The sequence below is a fragment of the Carcharhinus amblyrhynchos genome, chromosome 19 (genome assembly GCF_965287045.1).
Source record: "Carcharhinus amblyrhynchos chromosome 19, sCarAmb.v2.hapA, whole genome shotgun sequence".
In the NCBI taxonomy this organism is placed as follows: Eukaryota; Metazoa; Chordata; class Chondrichthyes; order Carcharhiniformes; family Carcharhinidae; genus Carcharhinus; species Carcharhinus amblyrhynchos.
The window spans coordinates 8,270,367-8,290,894 of NC_137342.1; the positions used below are offsets into that span (position 1 = coordinate 8,270,367).

Below are 20,528 nucleotides of genomic sequence, written 5' to 3' on the forward strand. Positions count from 1 at the left end.
AAGTTAACCGTGATGATTGAAAAAAAACATAGAATCTACAGCGCGGAAAGAGACCATTCAGCCCATCATGTCTGCACTGACCACAACCCCGCCCAGGCCCGATCCCCATAAACCCACACATTTACCCTCCTAGTCACCCGACAGTAAAGGGCAATTTATCACGGCCAATCAACTTAACCCGTACATTTTTGGACTGTGGGAGGAAACCGGAGCAAACCCACGCAGACACGGGGAGAACATGCAAACTCCACACAGACAGTGACCCAAGCCAGGAATTGAACCCGGGTCCCTGGCCCAGCGAGGCAGCAGTGCTAACCACTGTGCCGCCGTGAGTTCAGGCCACTAGTCCTACTCAGTCATTCGAACTGATCCTTTACGTGTCGGGTTCTCCTTCCTGCCTCACTGATGTTCAATGACGCCTCAGTGAACTGTCATGATTTTAACATCAGTAACGTTTTTTTCCCTAAGTGAAGATTTCTTTAATCAGCATTATCGAATGCCAAGCTTCCGAGCAAACGAAACTCAAAAGAACCGATAAATCAATCAAAATAAAGTACAAACCCACTAAAAGATTGGCTCTTGATGCTGTCTGGCCATACTGCTGCTCAATAAATTTGGGTTTGAATGTTAGTATTCCGATCATACTGTTCACTTGGAGGACACTCTGCAGTAGAAGCAGAAAATAGATTGGGTTGCAAATCAACCTTTTCACAGATGGCAAGAAATCTGAAAAATAAAAAGGTTTTATGTTATCTTTTCATATGAAAATTGTCAGTTTTTTTTCCCAGTTGTGATGGACACTGGGAGAACGCCATTCAGCCCATCAAGCCTGCTCCACCATTCAATATGGTCATGGCTAATCATCAACTTCAATGCCTTTTTCACACATTACCCCCAAATCCCATTATGTTGCTTGTTTATTTGCTATTAGTGCCACGAGTAGGCTTACATTATCACAGAAAGTCAGTTGCTCTGAAAATCCCCCAGTCGCCACACCCCACAGTACCTGTTCGGGTACACTGAGGGAGAATTTAGCACGGCCATTGCACCGAACCAACATTTCTTTCGGACTGTGGGAGGAAACCGGAGCGTCCGGAAGAAACCCACGCAGACATGGGGAGAACGTGCAGACTCTACACAGACAGCGACCCAAGCCGGGAATCGAACCCGTGTCCCTGGCGCTGTGAGGCAGCAGTACTAACCACTGTGCCACCATCATTGGCATTTTGAAATATGCTTCTTCAAGTATTTGAATATTTAAATATTTGAATATTAGAAGCTGGGAGATAAAACAAATCAGTAAGGACTTTAAACAGGTTCTAGATATGTTGGGGTGGCACGATGGCACAGTGGTTAGCTCTGCTGCCTCACAGCGCCAGGGATCCAGGTTTACTTCCCAGCTTGGGTCTATGTGGAGTTTGCACTTTCTCCTCACGTCTGCGTCGGTTTCCTCCGGGTGCGCCGGTTCCCTCCCACAATCCGGAAGGCGCTTGTTAGGTGTATCGGCCATGCTCAATTGTGTTAGTGCCAGGGTAAGTGTATTGGTTTGTGGGAATAGGTTCTGGGTGGGATCATTTTCGGTGCAGACGCGATGGGCCAAATGGTCTCCTTCTACACTGTAAGGATTCTATTCTATTCTAAGATAAAGTCTAGATTATTATCACTTCAAGTGGAATCTATGGTGGAACTCTTCAATGTCGTATGCCCCACCGTTGCTGCCAGCGGAAACAAAGAAATCAGTGCTCAAATCTCCCATTCACTGCAGCGGGACTGGAGAATCCCAGCTGCGGGTGAAGTCACAGAATCCCAGCCTGTATTTGTTAATTTTGATTCCTACCAAAGCAAACCTATGCTGGCTGGCATCCAAGAAAAGAAGATAAAGGTTTAATGCCAGCGGTTGATGAACCGCAGAAGATTTGGGCAGGGATGCAACTGTTGCCCTCCATTTTACCCGTAATTCTTATACAACATTTAATTTAAAATAGGAACATAGTCCAGGTACGGAACACCATTTATACAGAAGGTCCAAGGAAGGCACCTGAGATGGTTTGTAGAACAGAAACAGAATAACTTTCCACAACGCTATACACTATGGCAGGATGTCCAGGAAGAATAAGGAAGGGTCACATAAAAAATGTCAACATGGACTTCTTACAGGAAAGCACGGAGTGACTGAAACAGCCAGACCAGCTCAGAAACAGCAACAATGGAGCAAATTCATTCAGTCCTGACATCACGACTGAGCTGATGAATGGGAATTTGTTAGTACTGTTGGTGATAGCGATAGTGGCTGTCAGTAATAGCAACACCACAAGTAGCATGAGCGGTAGCAGTGGCAAGAATGGGAGCTCACAATGTTCAACACTGATTGTCAGAATGAACTCAAGTTTGTGGCACGGTGCCACCTACATGTTAGCCATGCGCGGGATCACTGGTGTGGATGCAAAATTCAGAAAGAATGGAAAAGCGTGAATCTCGCTGGCAAGATTGCGATTTCCGATTTCTGATTTTTCAAACCCTCTGACTGGTGGAGTAACACAAAACATTCTGAGGGAGCCCAGAAAAATCATTTTAATATATTAACATCGTAATAGTCATATCGAGGCCAGGTCTCCATCACTAATCACCCCATTTAGTTACAGTGGTGGTCAAGTGCCATTCGAAAGCTAGAGTGTAAGTAAGCCCCAAGCCTATTGACTGCTGCCCTGAGTGGAACCAGCTAGTTTTTAACCCCCGCTGCTCCTTCCCTATTGGGCAAACCTCCCCTTGCCTAATAGAGGAGCTTGTATTCTACAAGGCCCACAGGGAGATCTATTGATAATCCCTTCTGGCCATCATAGCAGAAGTCATTCTGAGTACTCACGTTGGGACATTCTCCCCCACTCCCTCACCGAGTATTCAGCAGGTGCCAGTTTGATAGCACCCTGGCACCATTTACAATAGATTTGTATAAACATCTTTAGGTGTCCAGGTTTTTAGGTGTCCAGATCACCAACCACCTGTCCTGGTCTCTCCGTGCAGATGTTAAAAAAGCCCGCCAACGCTGCTAATTTATCAGAAGACGAGGGAAATTTGGCATGTCCACTACAACTCTCACCAACCTCTAAAGATGCACCATAGAAAATATTCTTTCTGGTCATATCACAGCTTGGTATGCCTTCTGCTCTGCCCTAGACCGCAAGAAACTACAAAGGGCCATGAATGAAACCCAGTCCATCATGCAAACCAGCATCTCATCCATTGACCCTGTCTACACTTCCCACTACTTCAGAAAAGTCTAATTAAGGACCCCATGCACCCTGGACACAAATTGCAACTTGCCTTTGGCCAGTGCTGAAAACTTGGGTGCCTGATGTGCTGTATGATCTGACCCACCATGGTCTCCCTCTCCAGACCCTTTAGCAGAAGTGTTTGATCCTCTCTTTCCTTCTCCTTCTTTTGGCATAGTTTTTGGAAAGAGGCATATAGGTATTGCAGCAAGAATAGATATCACACCGGCTAGTAAAACACCAAGCCACCAGGCGCCGACCCATCGAGTATCCTTTGGAGTAATCGTCAGGCTGTCTGTGAAAATAGATGCATATTTATTGTGAGATTCTGCAGAGTCATGGAAAGCCATAACGTTCTTTCCTTGTTCAGTTGCCAGCTTCAATAAAGAGTAAGATGACTCAATGCCACCTGCCTTCCACAGCCACTTTTGCTATCCTCCAAACTGCACAGTTTTGAAGCACAAGTAAGTATTTTTATTGCCTGCACACCAGCAGAGCTTAGCCTAGCTGGTCTTTGGGTTACTGGGGCTCATGGAATGATGTCAAATTGCATGTAAGATTTTTGCCTTAGCTATGTTCTGTTTGAGCATTACAGCAATATTATCTGAATACGCACTGCACGAACACTAATAGTGATGATGTGGAGATGCCAGCGTTGGACTGGGGTGGGTGCAGTAAGAAACCTCACAACACCGGATTAAAGTCCAACTGGTTTATTTGGTAGCACGAGCTTTCGGGGCACTGCTCCTTCATTAGGTGAGTCTATTCACCCCATAAAGGATTCAGAGCTCTGAAAACTCATGATTCCAAATAAACTTGCTGGATTTTAACCTAGTGTTGTGAGACTTCTTACTGTGAACACTCTGACAGCAGCATCAAGCACTCTCTGTCGCATACTTCAAACCCACCACATATTTCCAGTGGTAAAGGGAGTTCCAAGCACAGATACAGTCCCCAGTTTTTATTTGGCTAGGAGGGAGTAATCTCTATAAATTACTGCTAGCAATAATACTGCAAGTATCAATTTCACTGCTAGCACATATCAGCTCAGAGGTCCTGTGAGTTCATCTCTGTTGCAATTTCTTAAAGGATAGCAGCATGATATCATTAAAAGGGAAGTGTGTCATGTGATTCCACCTTTGTTTCACTCTGACCTGTGCGCAGAAGACTAAATGCTCTGATATCTTTAAGCTTCCTATTTGGGTGTATATGTTCTCATATGAGTTCAAACAGTTCTCACAGTTCTCATATAGTTCGCAAATAGATCTCATAGCTTAAATAAATGACCCCAGAATACGGCATGAAGGCACAGTGCTTAGCACTGCTACCTCACAGCACCAGGGACCCGGGTTCGAATCCCGGCTTGAGTCAATGTCTGTGCGGAGTTTGCACATTCTCCCCATGCCTGTGTGGGTTTCGTCTGGTTGCTCCAGTTTCCTCCCACAGTCCAAAGATGTGTGGGTTAGGTGGATTGGCAATGCTAAATTGCTCCTTAGTGTCAGGGAGACTAGCTCAGGTAAATATATAGGGTTACAGGGATTGGACCTAGGTGTGATTTTGGTCAGTGCAGACTCAATGGGCTGAATGGCCTCCTTCTGCACTGTATGATTCTATGATTCTAACATGTTTGCACAATCCCTTATGGGTGATTTTGTCTTTAAATCATTGCAAAAAATAACAGTCTCTGTTTGATTATTTTTTTATTCCCTTATCCATGTTCTTCAGCCTCCTCTCATGCTGAGGCAGAGAGAGGCTTGAAACCCGGGCACCGGAGAATGTGCCAACCCCCAAACCTTCTCCTGGTGACTGGATTCCTTCATTTCCCTCTCGCACTGAACATGAATTAGGTGCCTGTTGAATGTCTCATCAAGTGGCACAGATCTTAGAATTATAAAATCCCTACGGTGGAAAAGCAAACCATTTCACACATTGATTCTGCACCAGCTTTTTGACAGAGCATCTTACCCGGGTACATCCCCTGCACCATCTCCATAGCCTGCGCATTTACCCAGTTAATGCCCCTAACCTAGCACTGAGGGGCAATTTAACATGGCCAATCCACCTAACCTGTACATTCTTTGGAATAAGAGAGGGAACCGGAGCAAACTCACACAGACATGGAGAGAACACGCAAACTCCACGAAAGCATTGACCCAAGGCCGGAATTGAAACCGGGTCCCTAGAGCTGTGAGGCAGCAGTGCTAACCACTGTGCCACCGTGAGCTACCCAACTGAGATGGGGTGTTGGTAGGGGACTCAGTGCTGATTACCACATCTTACCATCCTGTAGCACAGCACAATGCAAACCCATAGCCAGTTATTCCGAAAAGTCAACTCTGAAAATATATTTTATCTGGTCGCGTTACTTCAAATAAGATTCCAAACAAAACTTGCTCTCTAAGGTATAATGCTGCTAGTGGGGGGGGAGCCATCGAGCAGTCACACTTAAGAAGAGCCTCAAACAGGCTGGATTCAACTGCGTAGGATTGTTAAGTCTAGACTGACACATCAAATATCGTGTTCACAGTATTTTGGGAACGGTGACATCCTACAACCTCTAAGGACAAACTACTCATGGGTAGGCTTTTCCAGACCTGCTGTTGTCTATGGTGCTTTGTGTGGCTTGCCCGCCCTGCTGCCAGGAGGGGGTGGGGATGGGGAGGTGTCACTTTAGTGGGAAGGGTTGGAAGATTCTGCCCTGAATGTTCACCACATGCCTCTGACCCATGGTGGAACTTGTATTGACACCTTGTCTACTGCCACAGCACCACTAACCCCTCAGAGTTATTGTTAAAGGGCTAACACTTTCATTTAAAGAGGAAGGTTTGTTTTATATTCAACTCTATATATATATATGTATGTATATATACATACATATATATATGTTTGGGTTTCAGTCATTGCAAGCAAGGCAATGTTTCGCCCACCCTGAGAAATTGGTAATCGTTCTTCTTGGTTTGATTTAATTTAATTTATTATTGTCACATGTATTATTAACACATGCAATGAAAATTGTTGTTTCTTGCACACGATGCAGACAAAGCATAATGTTCATAGAAAAGGAAACGAGGGAGTGCAGAATGTAGCAAGATAGTCATAGCTAGGGTGCAGAGAAATGTCAACTTAATGCAGGATAGGCCCATTCAAAAGTCTGACAGCAGCAGGGAAAAAACTGTCCTTGAGTTGGTTGGTGTGTGACCTCAGACTTTTGTATCTTATTCCCGACAGAAGAAGGTAGAAGAGAGAATGTCCAGGGTGCGTGGGTCCTTAATTATGCTGGCTGGTTTGCCGAGACAGTGGGAAGTGTAGACAGAGTCAATGGATGAGAGGCTGGTTTGTGTGACAGATTGGGCCACATCCACAACCTTTAGTAGTTTCTTGCGCAGAACAGGAGCCATACCAAGCTGTGATACAACCAGAAGGAATGCTTTCTATGGTGCATCCGTAAAAGTTGGTGAGAGTCGTAACTGACATGCCAAATTTCCTTAGTCTTCTGAGAAAATAGAGGCGTTGATGGGCTTTTTTAACTATAGTGTCGGCATGAGGGGCTCAGGACTGATTGTTGGTGATCTGGACACCTAGAAACTTGAAGCTGTGGACTCTTTCTCCTTCACCCCCGCTGATATGGACAGGGACATGTTCTCCTTTATGCTTCCTGAAGTTGGTGACAATCTCTTTCATTTTGTTAACATTGAGGGAGAGATTATTGTTGCCGCACCAGTTCACCAGATTCTCTATCTCATTCCTGTTCTCTGTCTCGTCTTTGTTTGAGATCTGACCCACTATGGTGGTGTCGTCAGCAAACTTGAAAATCGAATTGGAGGGGAATTGTTCTCACATATTATTAGGAATTCCCGGAATTTGACCCAGATAATGACAAGATCAGCTGCAATAAATCATGCAATACCATGAAGCCAATTGGTGGAAAGAGAGAGCTAGCAAGAGAACCAAAGAAAAGATGAGATTTTGACCGGAATTCTCCGCATGCTAACGCCAGCATGGACGGATGTCAGTGGGAATTCCCGTTGTCAGGGGCGGGACCAAAGAATCCTGCCCTCCGCGTTCAACCACCCACCTCAACGTCCCCCACCCCACCCTCCCCGCTCAACCACTCCCCACCCTCCCCCCTCAACTAATCCCCCACCCTCCCCGCTCAACCACTCCCCACCCTCCCCCCTCAACTAATCCCCCACCCTCCCCACTCAACCAACCTCCCACCCTCCTCCCCTCAACCAACCCCCCACCCTCCCCGCTCAACCACTCCCCACCCTCCCCCCTCAACTAATCCCCCACCCTCCCCGCTCAACCAACCCCCCACCCTCCCCCCCTCAACCAACCCCCCACCCTCCTCCCCTCAACCAACCCCCCACCCTCCCCCCCACAACCAACCCCCCACCCTCCCCCCCACAACCAACCCCCCACCCTCCTCCCCTCAACCAACCCCCCACCCTCCCCCCCACAACCAACCCCCCACCCTCCCCCCCTCAACCAACCCTCCACCCTCCTCCCCTCAACCAACCCCCCACCCTCCCCCCCACAACCAACCCCCCCACCCTCCCCCCTCAACCAACCCCCCACCCTCCTCCCTCAACCAACCCCCCACCCTCCCCCCACAACCAACCCCCCACCCTCCCCTCTCAACCAACCCCCCACCCTCCCCCCTCAACCAACCCCCCACCCTCCTCCCTCAACCAACCCCCCACCCTCCCCCCACAACCAACCCCCCACCCTCCCCTCTCAACCAACCCCCCACCCTCCCCTCTCAACCAACCCCCCACCCTCCTCCCCTCAACCAACCCCCCACCCTCCCCCCTCAACCAACCCCCCCCGCCGTCCCCGCTCAACCACCCCCCACCCTCCTCCCCACAACCAACCCCCCACCCTCCTCCCCTCAACCAACACCCCACCCTCCCCCCCTCAACCAACCCCCCACCCTCCCCCCTCAACCAACCCCCCACCCTCCCCCCTCAACCAACCCCCCACCCTCCCCTCTCAACCACCCCCCCACCCTCCCCCCTCAACCAACCCCCCACCCTCCTCCCCTCTCAACCAACCCCCCACCCTCCCCTCTCAACCACCCCCCCACCCTCCTCCCCTCAACCAACCCCCCACCCTCCCCCTCAACCAACCCCCCACCCTCCCCCCTCAACCAACCCCCCACCCTCCCCTCTCAAACAACCCCCCACCCTCCCCCCTCAACCAACCCCCCACCCTCCCCCCTCAACCAACCCCCCACCCTCCCCCCTCAACCAACCCCCCACCCTCCCCCCTCAACCAACCCCCCACCCTCCCCCCTCAACCAACCCCCCCCGCCGTCCCCGCTCAACCACCCCCCACCCTCCCCTCTCAACCACCCCCCCACCCTCCCCCCTCAACCAACCCCCCCACCCTCCCCTCTCAAACAACCCCCCACCCTCCTCCCCTCAACCACCCCCCACCCTCCCCCCACAAGCAACCCCCCACCCTCCCCCCACAACCAACCCCCCGCCCTCCCCCCTCAACCAACCCCCTACCCTCCCCCCCAACCACCCCCTCAAGAACCCCTGCGCTCCCCCTCCCCCCAACCACACCCCTGCCCTCCCCCCAACCACCACCCCACCCTCCCCCTCAAGAACCCCCGCCCTCCCCCTCCCCCCAACCACCCCCCGCCCTCTCCTCTCAACTACCACCCCCGCCCTGCCCCCTCAACCAATCCCCCGCCCGCCCCCCTCAACCACCTCCCCAACCCTCCTCCGTCAACCACCCTCCCCATCCCCCTCCCTCTGCCCTCCCCCTCCCCCCGCCCCCCTCATCCTCCCCCACCCTCCTTCCTCAACCCCCCGCCCTCCCCCTCAAACCCCCGCCGTCCCCACTCAACTCCCCCTGCCCTCCCCCCTCAATCCCCCACCCTGCCCCCTCAAACACCCAGCCCTCCTCACCCCACAACATACCCCGCCCTCCTCACCCTCAACCCCTGCCCTCCTCTCCCCTCAACCCACCCGCCGTCCTCCCCCTCAATTCCCCTGCCCTCCTCTCCCTCAATCCCCCCTCCCCCGTCAACGCCCCCAACCTCGCCCCCTGTTTTATGCAAAATGCTGATAATTCATAGAATCCCTACAATGCAGAAAGAAACCATTTGGCCCATTGGGTCTGCACAAATCACAATCCCACACATTTACCCCATTAATCCCTCTAATCTACACATCCGGGGCACCAAACGGCAATTTAGCACGGCCAATCCACCTAACCTGCACATCTTTCGGACTGAGGGAGGAAACCGGAGCACCTGGAGGAAACCCACGCAGACATGGGGAGAACGTGCAAACTCTACACAAGCCTAAGTGAGCTAAGCTGGGAATCAAACCTGGGTCCCTGGCGTTGCAAGGCAGCAGTGCTAACTACTATGCCACCATGCATAGTAACAGGATTCCAGAATATAGGGCTAGTAACAGGATTACAGAATGTAGGGCTAATGGAAGGACTCTTGGTCGTGTTGACGAGCAGAGAGATCTCGGGGTACATGTGCATAGATCCCTGAAAGTTGGCACCCAGGTTGATAAAGTTGTTAAGAAGGCGTACAGTGTGTTAGGTTTTATTGGTAGAAGGATTGAATTTCGGAGCCGTGAGATCATGTTGCAACTGTACAAATCTCTGGTGCTGCTGCACTTGGAGTATTGCGTACAGTTCTGGTTGCCGCATTATAAGAAAGATGTGGAAGCATTGGAAAGGGTGCGGACGAGGGTTAGCAGAATGTTGCCTGGTATGGTGGGAAGGTCTTATGAGGAAAGGCTGAGGGACTTGAGGTTATTTTCATTAGAGAGAAGAAGGTTACGAGGTGACCTGATTGAGGCATACAAGATGATCAAGGGATTGGATAGGGTGGACAGTGAGAGCCTTTTACCTCGGATGGTGATGGCTAACATGAGGGGACATAGCTTTAAATTAAGGGGTGGTAATTATAGGACGGATGTCAGAAGTAGGTTCTTTACTCAGAGGGTAGTAAGGGCGTGGAATGCCCTGCCTGCAGCAGTTGTGGACTCGCCAACTTTAAGGGCGTTCAAATGGTCAGTGGATAGGCATATGGATAACATTGGAATAGTTTAGGTTAGAGGGTCATTAGATTGGTTCGACTGGTCGGCGCAATATCGAGAGCCGAAGGGCCTGTACCGCGTTGTAATGTTCTATGTTCTATGCTGCCCAACATATCAGTTATGCCAAGTATATCTAAGCTGAGGCCACCATTGTAGTTGCTATGGAGACCCGGAAACATGTTTGGAGTTACCAATGTGATATTGTGAGCAGAAACTCCCAGAAGTTCAGATATCAGAATAAAAGAAATAGAAGAAACACTTAGGAACAAGAAAATGTAAACACAATTGTGTATTTTCATGGCCCTTAATGGGCTACTTTGGCAAACACTTGCCTCTCAAACAGAAGGTTGTGCGTTGAAGTACCATTTCTGGCCTCGAGCACAAAATTCTGTGGTCAACACTCCAGTACATTCCTCCCCACCTCGATTTTCAAGTTTGCTGACAATACCACTATCGCGGGTCAGATCTCAAACAACGATGAGACAGAGTACAGGAAATGAGATAGAGAATCTGTAGAACTGGTGCAGCAACAATAACCTCTCCCTCAATGTCAACAAAATGAAGGAGATTGTTATCGACTTCAGGAGCCATAAAGGAGAACATGCACCTGTCTAGATCAATGAGGACAAAATAGAAATGGTCAAGAACTTCAAGCTTCTAGGCGTCCCAATCACCAACAACTTGTCCTAGTCCTCCTCATGCCGACATTATGGTTAAGCAAGCCCACCAACGCCTTTACTTTTTCAGAGGAATAAGGAAATTTGGCAAGTCAGCTACGACTCTCACCAACTTTTACAGATGCACCATAGAAAGCATTCTTTCTGGTTGTATCACAGCTTGGGATGTCTCCTGCTCTGCCCAAAACTGCAAGAAACTACAAGAGGTCATGAATGTAGCCCAATCCATCACGCAAACCGACCTCCCACATTGATTCTGTTCACTAAGTTGATCTAAGTTCTCTACACCTTAGCTATGACTGTAACACCACATTCCACACGTTCATTTCCTTCTCTATCAATAGTAAGCTTTGCGCAAGAAACAAGACTTTTCACCGTATTCTAATATATGTGACAATAATAAATCAAATTTAAAAAAACAATAAAATGATGGCCCTCTGATCTTTCAGGCGGTTGTGAATTTTGAAGAATGGGGAGATTTTCCTGGTATCCCAGCCAATGTTTATCCCTCAAACAACAAAAGGCAGGTGGTCTGGTAATGGTCACATTGCTGAGTGTGGGATCTTGCTATGCATAACTTAACTGCTTTGCTTCCTATATTACAACAGGCCACTAATTCAATGAGACTTCATTGGGTCTAAATCACTTCTGAAGATTCTGAGAAATATAAATTCAAGTCTTTAATTTTTTTTTTAAAGAAATTTTCACTCATTTTAAACTAGATTTTGTTTGGAGATATGCAAGATTGACTTGTGAAACTCCAGCACTGGTGCATGAACTTTCCTGTACAAATGCCTTAAAGTTTTGTTCGTGCATCACTTAAATAATGGGGTTGGTTTGGCTAAGCTGGATGGACAGCTCGTTTGACACTCTAAAGAACAAACCGTTTGGTCTCACTATATACGAGCCTTCTCCCACTTTAATTATACCTCCCCAGCCTATCCGGTGCCTTCACATTTGTGGCTGCATCACGCTGCACCTTCAATGTGGAAAGTTGTCTTCCTTTTAGACTTGGAAGATGCAGTGTTCTGCACTGGAAAGCTGACAAATTTACGAGCTAGATTGGTTGGCCATGCTAAGTTGCTCCTTAATATTAGGGCGTTGTCGGAGGGATTAGTAGGGGTTGCGGGGATGGGGCCAGAGTGGGATTGTGGTCAGTATAGGCTCGATGGGTCAAATGCACTGTAGGTATTCTATGGTTCTACAAAATGTTAGAAAATGCTCACAGTCCTTACCTGAGCTAACAAATCCAATATCCACAAACAAACTGGCACAGAAGGATCCCAGTACAAAGCCGAATATTGGTCCCAAGAGTCCAACTGTGTACATACATCCTAAAGTACAATGGGATTACTCAGTTAAGAACAATCAGTGCACGAAAATTCCTTATTCCGAATGTACGGTTTGTGTTGACTCATTCGGAAAAATCCATAATTACCCAGGTAGAAGGCAAAGTTCTCCTGCTTGGCGTGATCGTCGAGATAAGAGACACCCAAAGGTACAACTGGCGTCTCCCCAATTCCACGCAAGACATTTCCAAGGAATACAAGTATCCACAGAGAGGATTTGCCTGTATTTTCACAACCTGAGCAACAAATGCACACTTCCAGTAAAATGAAGAATGCCACAACATAGAATAAAACAATAAAACCGTTCACAAATCTGACAGAACTTTACTTGCCCTCTTTAGGAATTAGTGTTGACATCTGCAGGGATTCTGAAATTTGCACATCGTATGGTTCTCTTGAGCACATGGACACATTTGACGTAGAATTGTTCGAAGATTTAATTGCTGATTCATATTCATAGCTGTGCAAATGTTGACAGTTTGTATTAACGTTGATATTTCAACAAGCACTCCTAGCAATATACTTAGAATCATAGAATCCTGCTGTGCAGAAGGAGACCATTCAGCCCATCAAGCCTGCACAATCCCACGCAGGCCCTATCCCCATAACCCTAACTAGTCCTCTTGACATTAAGGGTCAATTTAGCATGGCCAAACCACTTAACCCGCACATCTTTGGACTATGGGAGGAAACCGGAGCACCCGGAGGAAACCCACGGGGCAAATGCGCAAACGCCACAAAGACGGTGACCCAAGCTGGGAAGTGAACCCAGTCCCTGGCGCGGTGAGGCAACAGTACTAATCACCGTGCCACCCTTAACATTTCCTTCACAGAATCGAGAGAAACTATGAACGCTTGGTTTCGGAAACTCACCGTCCCATGATGAAATGGGGTAAAGCTATTATAAATGTTCCAGTGGCCATGAGTATCAAACCGATGGCAATTAGTTTCGGTCGATGAAACTTTGCTCCAAAGTAACTCACGAAGGCAATCACCAGCAGATTCCCTTTAACCAAAAAAAAACAACAAATACAAATGATAACCGCAACTTATCCCAATCGTGGAGTGTTAGGTTTCTGGATTTAACACTCACCAATTTCAAAGCTCCCGTCAATGATGCCAATGAATGAACTTGGTATGTCGAAGCGTCTCTCGATTTGTGTGATTGCGCTCTTCAAATAGCTCCCAGACAACGCTTCCGCAAACAAGGCAAAGGACAAGGCTGCTAAAAACAACTTGAAAAATATAACAGGTTTATACATGGATATCCGGGCGGGGGTGGCAGCAAGGGGGGAATGTACCGAAAAGTGGTCATCGATTCACACCCAGGAATACATTTCCAATATCATCTTGTCACAAACGATGAATTACCTTCATGCATGTATGATTTCAGGGAATGTCATCACTCTGTCTGGATTAGCTCAGATAAAAATCAGGAATTACTCAACGCTTAAGCCAGGGAATTTGCTAAAGTATATCTGCTCATCTTGACAAATGGCTCTTTTGATGTAAGGCACCAGTCAACAGGGGGTTCATTGGTGCAGTGACTAATGCCCCCATGCATTAGATCAAGGAAAGAAGATAACAACGAAAGAAAGTACTAAAGGTTGTGAATATAGAACACAGAACAGTACTGGCCCTTTGGCCCTCGATGTGTCAAGCTATGTCCAAACCCAAGATCAAGCTATCCCACTCCCTATCATTCCGGTGTACTCCATGTGCCTATCCAATAACTACTTGAAAGTTCCTAAAGTGTCCGACTCCACTATCATAGCAGGAACGTAGCCCAATCCATCATGCAAACCAGCCTCCCAACCATTGTCTCCATCTACACTTCCCGTTCCTCAGCAAAGTAGCCAACATAATTAAGGGCCCCACACACCCTGGACATACTCTCTTCCATCATCTCCCATCCAGAAAGTAATACAAATGTCTGAGGTCACCATCCAACTCAAGAACAGCTTCTTCCCCACCATCAACAGACTTTTGGATGGACCTACCTCGCATTAAGTTGATCTTTCTCTACACCCTAGCTATGACTGTGACACTACATGCAGTACTCTCTCCTTTCCTTCACTATGAGCAATATGCCTTATCTGTATAGTGCGCAAGACACAATACTTTTCAGTGTATACTAATATATGTGACAATTATAAATCAAATTAAATCAATCAGTAAAAGCTTGATTTTATTTAATGTCTTCAAGGAAATATCCCCAGCCGCAAAAGAGTGGATTGACCTGAGACAAGCTACGTCGAGGAACTTCATAGAATCCCTACAAAGCAAAAGGAGGTTTTTTTAGCCCATCGAGCAGACACCGACAACAATTCGACCCAGGCCCTTTCCCCACAATCCCATGTATTCACCCTGCTAATCTCCTGACACTAAAGGGCAATTTAGCTTGGCCAATCAACCTAACCTGCACATCTTTGGAGTATGGAAGGAAACCAAAGCACCCAGAGGAAACCGATGCAGGCACAGGGAGAATGTGCAAACTCCACACTGTCACCCAAGACCAGAATTGAACTTGGATCTTTGGCACTGTGAGGCAGTAGTGCTAACCACTGTGTCACTATGCTGCAATGATGTGGAGGGACAAGGAAATGCTAAAGGGTGAAGTCAGTTTGTTACTCCTCCTCTCATGCTCCATCGGAAAAAACACCCTTTGTAAAGTAATTAAATCTAAGGGTATGGAACAAAGACAGATTGAAGGATAGATTGTTCATGATCTAAGTCCAAAGTTGTGCAGGTTAGGTGGATTGGCCATGCTAAACTGCCCCTTAGTGTCCTAAGATATATAGGTTAGGGGGATTAGCAGGGTAAATATGTGGGTTACAGGGTAAGCCTGGATAAGAGTTGGTGCAGACTCAATGGACCACATGGCCTCCTTCTGCACTGTAGGGAATCTACAATTCCACGACTCTAATTGCTGGCTCACAGGACTGATGGCATGAATCCCATTCCTACGGTCCCTCTCATCCTCCACATGAACTGGTTTTATTTGTTGCAATGTCAATTAGCACACAGCACAGACACATGTCTTTTCAGCCAGCTCATAGGGTTTGGAGCCTCAGCCAGACTGGCTCAAGTGCATGAAGGACCTACCCACAGTTTGGGAAAAAATTAGTAAAATTGATTGGTACGAGATTCACAAGGCACAGACTGATTGGATGTAGGGACTTTAAATAATCTTCATGTAACACTACGGAATTGCTGTATGGTGTCCAGCCATATGGTTACACTCAGTGAACCCAAGGCAATACAGCATTTTGGTGGGAATGGTACAGCCTTTGAGATTCACCATTGATGCCAGCAGATTTACCCTCTGTGGTAAGGCATTGTCGAACTAGAGACTTGAGCGTAATCACGACCTGATCTCTCACAGGAAAGATATGGCGAACTGAAGGCTGCCTCTAGAGCTTATCATCCAGGCCTTAGATGGCCAGGACTACCAATGTTATTTTCTTCTCTGCTGACTCTCTGTCATGTTCTGCCCCCATCCCGCCAACCTTGGGCAGTATAAGAGGAAACCATTGGTGGCATAAATTAATGGAATCTCACTTGCAATCAGGAAATGCTGCGTCGAGTTTGGGACACATTTTTATGGCAGTGAAATACACTTTGAGCCTGAATGGCATCTAAATTTAATCCCACGTTGCTGTAGGTTCTTCAAAAATGCTGCCAACTGCCCCAAAGTGATATATGTGTTAACTGCAGTTGATTCTACTCTTCAAGGTGCTGCAGTACACCCTTTGCCAAGCTGCCCAATTGCCTGTCTCCCAGTTGGCAGGCTGCCTTTTGAGGAGTACCTTTTCCACAGGCAACTCACGGGCCACATTGTGATGATGACCCGACGCAAAATAAATCCATTCCGCATCCAGAAAATAGCACTCCAAATGAAAAACCCTCCCTCATATTGACTCCCAATTCAAGTCAGAAGCACCAACATCATCTGACAACTTATTGTCTCCTCCCACCCATTCAGAAATTCAATTTAATTAGCACTGGGGACAATAACAAGTCCTGAATTTGTACGATACCATAATGTGCAGAAAAGGGATGTATTAATGCGCCTTTCTGCCCTAAAGATCTTTATGTACTTGTGAATACGATACTTATCAATGTAAACAGCTAAAGAAGGTTAAGCACAGAATCTCCATTTAATTTATTGTGGCCTCAGCAGTTGGTGGGAGCGTCTCGCAGTGTCTGCTGATCCCTAGATCTTCCTTGGGTTGTACTTTAAGTTTCAGGAATATTCAAAACAATAGAAATTCAAAACAGATTTACAAATCCTATGAATTCAATGGGGCGGCGCAGTGGTTAACACTGTTGCCTCATCGCACCGAGGGGCCGGGTTCGATTCCCAGTTTGGGTCACTGTCCGTGTGGAGTCTGCACATTCTTCCTGTGTCTGCCTGAGTTTCCTCCGGGTGCTCCGGTTTACTCCCACAGTCCAAAGATTGACCATGCCAGATTGTGATGTAGTGTCCCACAAACCATAAGCCCCAGGTGACAGACTAGTGACCTGTTCCAGGAATAATTAGTTGCAGAATCAGATGGAAGGCAGTGGGGGTGGGAGAGGGGGAGACGGTTGGGAGAGAAAAAGGTGGATTCGATACGCCAATCACAACACAGCAACAATCAACTCAAGAGAACGTTTAAATAGATTGGAAAACAGTACGGCACAAAGCAGAGAAAGTTATGCTCAAATTGCGTGATCCAATGGCCAGACTAAAATTAATTATAGGATCCATCTTGGGTTAATGAGATGCAAGGAGTATATCCAAATCCTGGGGACAATTCAGAAAAGAGTTAATCAAAAGGATTTGGGAGTCTTGGTAGACATAACTTGACATCCAACAAGTCCAACTATCATTGTTTAAGTATGAGTAAAGCCTAAAGGCAGAGGGAACCTAAGACATTATTTTGTTTTCATTCATGGGACGTGGCTGTCACTAGCTGATCCAACGTTTATTGCCCATCCCTACTTGCCCCTCAACAGAATCACTTGCTAAGCTATTTTAGAGCACATTTCAAAAGCCAACCATGTTGCTGTGGTTCTGGAATCACTTGTAGGCCAGACCGGGTAAGGACAGCAGATTTCCTTCCCCAAAGGGCCTTGGTGAACCAGATTTCCAACAATCAACAATGGCTTCATGGTCATCACCAGGTTTTTAATTCCAGATTTTTACTGAATTTGGATTTCACCATCTGCTGTGACGGGGGTTTGAACCCTGGTCATCACAGCACTACTCTGGGTCTCTGGATTACTTGTCCAGTGACAATATCACTATCCACTACCCTCCCCTTAAAATGTCATCTTATAAAAGGCAGGAAATGCTATTCAAAAGATAACTCCAAAACATTACTTCAACTAAAGAGTGGGTTTAGAGCAATGGAACTTAGATTTAAACTAGCCGAAGACAAATTTAGGACTGAAAGATCTCCACACAATGCGATAAATATCTGTTTCTTTGGGAGAAGACTTGGGGTTATATGGCAACAGTGGAATGTCATAATGGAAGAATATCAGGCCCTTCCTAAATGGCTGAACAAAGGGAGGTCTCACTCCCATTTATCCTATGATCTTTTGAAGTTCAAACACAGAGCAGGCAAATGGCCTAGCAGTATTATCGCAAGACTCTTAATCCAGAAACTCAGCTAATGCTCTGGGGAACCTGGATTAAAATCCTGCCACAGCAGATAGCGGAATTTAAGTTCAATTTTTAAAAAACTCTGGAATTAAGAATCTACTGATGACAATGAAATCATTGTTGAAAAAAAAGCCCATCAGTTTCACTAATGTCCTTTGGGAAAGGAAATGATTCCAGACCACACAGTGATGTGGTTGACTCTTAACTGCCCTCTGAAATGGCCTAGCAAGCCAATCCATTTCAAGGGCAATTAAGGTTAAAGTTTATTTATTAGTGTCACAAGTAGGCTTACATTAACACTACAGTGAAGTTACTGTGAAAATCCCCTAGTCGCCACTCTCCAGTGCCTGTTTGGGTACATTGAGGGAGAATTTAGCATGGCCAATGCACCTAACCAGCACATCTTTGGACTGTGGGAGGAAACCCACACAGATACAGGGAGAACATGCAAACTCCACACAGGCAGTGACGGAAGCCGGGAATCGAACCAGGGTCCTTGGCACTGTGAGGCAGCAGTGCTAACTACTGATGGGCAATAAGTGCTGACCAACCAGCGATGCTCATGTCCCACAAATGAATAATGAAACAAAAGTAAAACAAATCCTTCCTATTGGACACCACTGGGAATCTGGGTCATCACTAGATTACCTTTAAGTTATGAAAACACGAGTGGCTTTTCTCTATGGTTGAAGATTCAGGATGATGTGGCGCACTCTGCATCAGTGTTGCCTCATTAACAGATGATTCCTTCTCCACCGCTGAAGCTTCAGGATAATGTATCGCGTCCTCTATCACCGACGGCTCGGATTGATGTGACGTGCCCTCCGTCAGCGGAGCTTCCGGATGAAGTGGAGCGCTCTGCTCCATTAGTGGTAATGCCAAATGGTCTGATGTTTCTTCCGTCGGCGAAAGTTCTGAACAATGTTCGGCGTCCTCTGTCTGGGGAAGCTCCATCAGCGAAGGCTCAGCTTGAGCTGAAGTAGCCAGTGATTCTGTCTGTCCGTTTTCTAATCTCTGCAATGAAAAGCTCTCAACAGCACAACTGAACTAAAACAATTGCACCGTGGCCGGGACTGAGGGGAACAAAGTGTGTGAATTCAATAAACAATTGCATTAACCAACGACAATTGCAAACAGGAGATACATTGGGCCTCCTAACTCGGCTGAGTTTGTGTGGTCCTGAGAGAGAGAATGGTGAGATCTGACACTAAAGCAGAATGCTGAAGAACCTCTGTGGAAACTTTGCAATTTTTTTTTCATCATTACTGATTAACAAACGGCAAACAATGAGTCCATTATTTGCTTCCTCAGGACTACATTCACACTTGGATGAAGTCCCAAAAAATACAATAGTAGCAACATGAAATCAGGAGAAGAGAAGTAAATGCGAGAAATCTGAAACACAGGAAGAAAATGTTTGAACTGCAGAGCATCTGGAGACAATACATAAGGCTGGTTATTGTTTCACTGGATAGCCCTTAGGACAGCAGAGGTTCAGTAAACCTGCCCTCTTTCTTCTCCGTATGGACACAGGACAACCCTGCTATGTACTTGTCGGATATTTTGTTTCTCTTCCAGCACTGATTGCCTGAGCCTGTTCACGTCTGAAGTTATCGCTTTTGCTGAGACGCAGAAGTGTTGAATTTTATGAATGGTTGCTATTGTCCTTGGCTGCAGGGAGCCGTGGATCAAGAAACCAAAAACCGACTTTTTGCTTTGGTTTGCAATGGAGAAATTGTACTCGAAGTGTGCGTGAAATTGTACTTGCTAAAAGTAGAGTTAAAAGTTTATTCGTTGGTCACAAGTAAGGCTTATGTTAACACTGCAATGAAGCTACTGTGAAATTCCTCCTGTCACCACACTCCGGCGCCTGTTCGGGTCAATGCACCTAACCAGCACGTCTTTCAGAATGTGGGAGGAAATCCGTCCAGACACGGGGAGAATGTGCAAACTCCACACAGACAGTGACCCAAGGTGGGAATTGAACCAGGGTCCCCGGCGCTGTGAGGCTGCAGTGCCGGCCACTGTGCTATCGTGCGACCTAGGTTAAGCTTTAAGCTTCCACTAAAATTATTTTCATAACAGCTATGAACCACAGCAGTCAGGCAACATGATAGAAGGTAATCTTTCTCTTTTCCTTTTCAAAAGTATTTCTAGATGTAGTTTCATTAATGCCACTGCGAATGGGTTTATCATTAATAATAACTATTCTGAATAAGAGTTCTGCCTCTGCTATCTGAGTAGACTCACTTGAAATCACTGAAGTTGATTTAATTAAATTACACAGAGTCATTTAATAATTTCATTTACATAGCAAATTACGCAGCACTATAGGAACCTTCCTCCAGATTTTGTAGTTTCAAAAGGTTACAGGAATCATAGCGAGTGTGGGAAGGGGTGGGGGTGGGGGTGGGGGTGGTGGACCACACAAAGGTCTGTTGACCTCGGACGGGATTTTCCAGTTTTGGGGTGAGCGGTGCCAGAAAACCCCACCCGTTGTGTTTTATCCC

At 46.9% G+C, this 20,528-nt stretch overlaps 1 protein-coding gene across 1 annotated transcript in view; it reads right to left on the reverse strand.

The window, feature by feature from the left end:
* LOC145355562 (solute carrier organic anion transporter family member 1C1-like) overlaps positions 1–20,120 on the reverse strand; it is a 48,786-nt gene extending 28,666 nt beyond the window's left edge. The window contains exons 1-8 of the mRNA XM_080207808.1: positions 18,667–20,120; positions 13,459–13,600; positions 13,239–13,371; positions 12,698–12,825; positions 12,455–12,601; positions 12,252–12,350; positions 3,322–3,564; positions 562–726 (exon numbers count right to left, since the gene is read on the reverse strand). Of these exons, the coding sequence (XP_080063934.1) occupies positions 562–726; positions 3,322–3,564; positions 12,252–12,350; positions 12,455–12,601; positions 12,698–12,825; positions 13,239–13,371; positions 13,459–13,600; positions 18,667–18,972 (1,363 nt within the window). The 5' untranslated portion in view covers positions 18,973–20,120. The remainder of the gene's footprint in view (positions 1–561; positions 727–3,321; positions 3,565–12,251; positions 12,351–12,454; positions 12,602–12,697; positions 12,826–13,238; positions 13,372–13,458; positions 13,601–18,666) is intronic.
* Between the last annotated feature and the right edge of the window lie 408 nt (positions 20,121–20,528).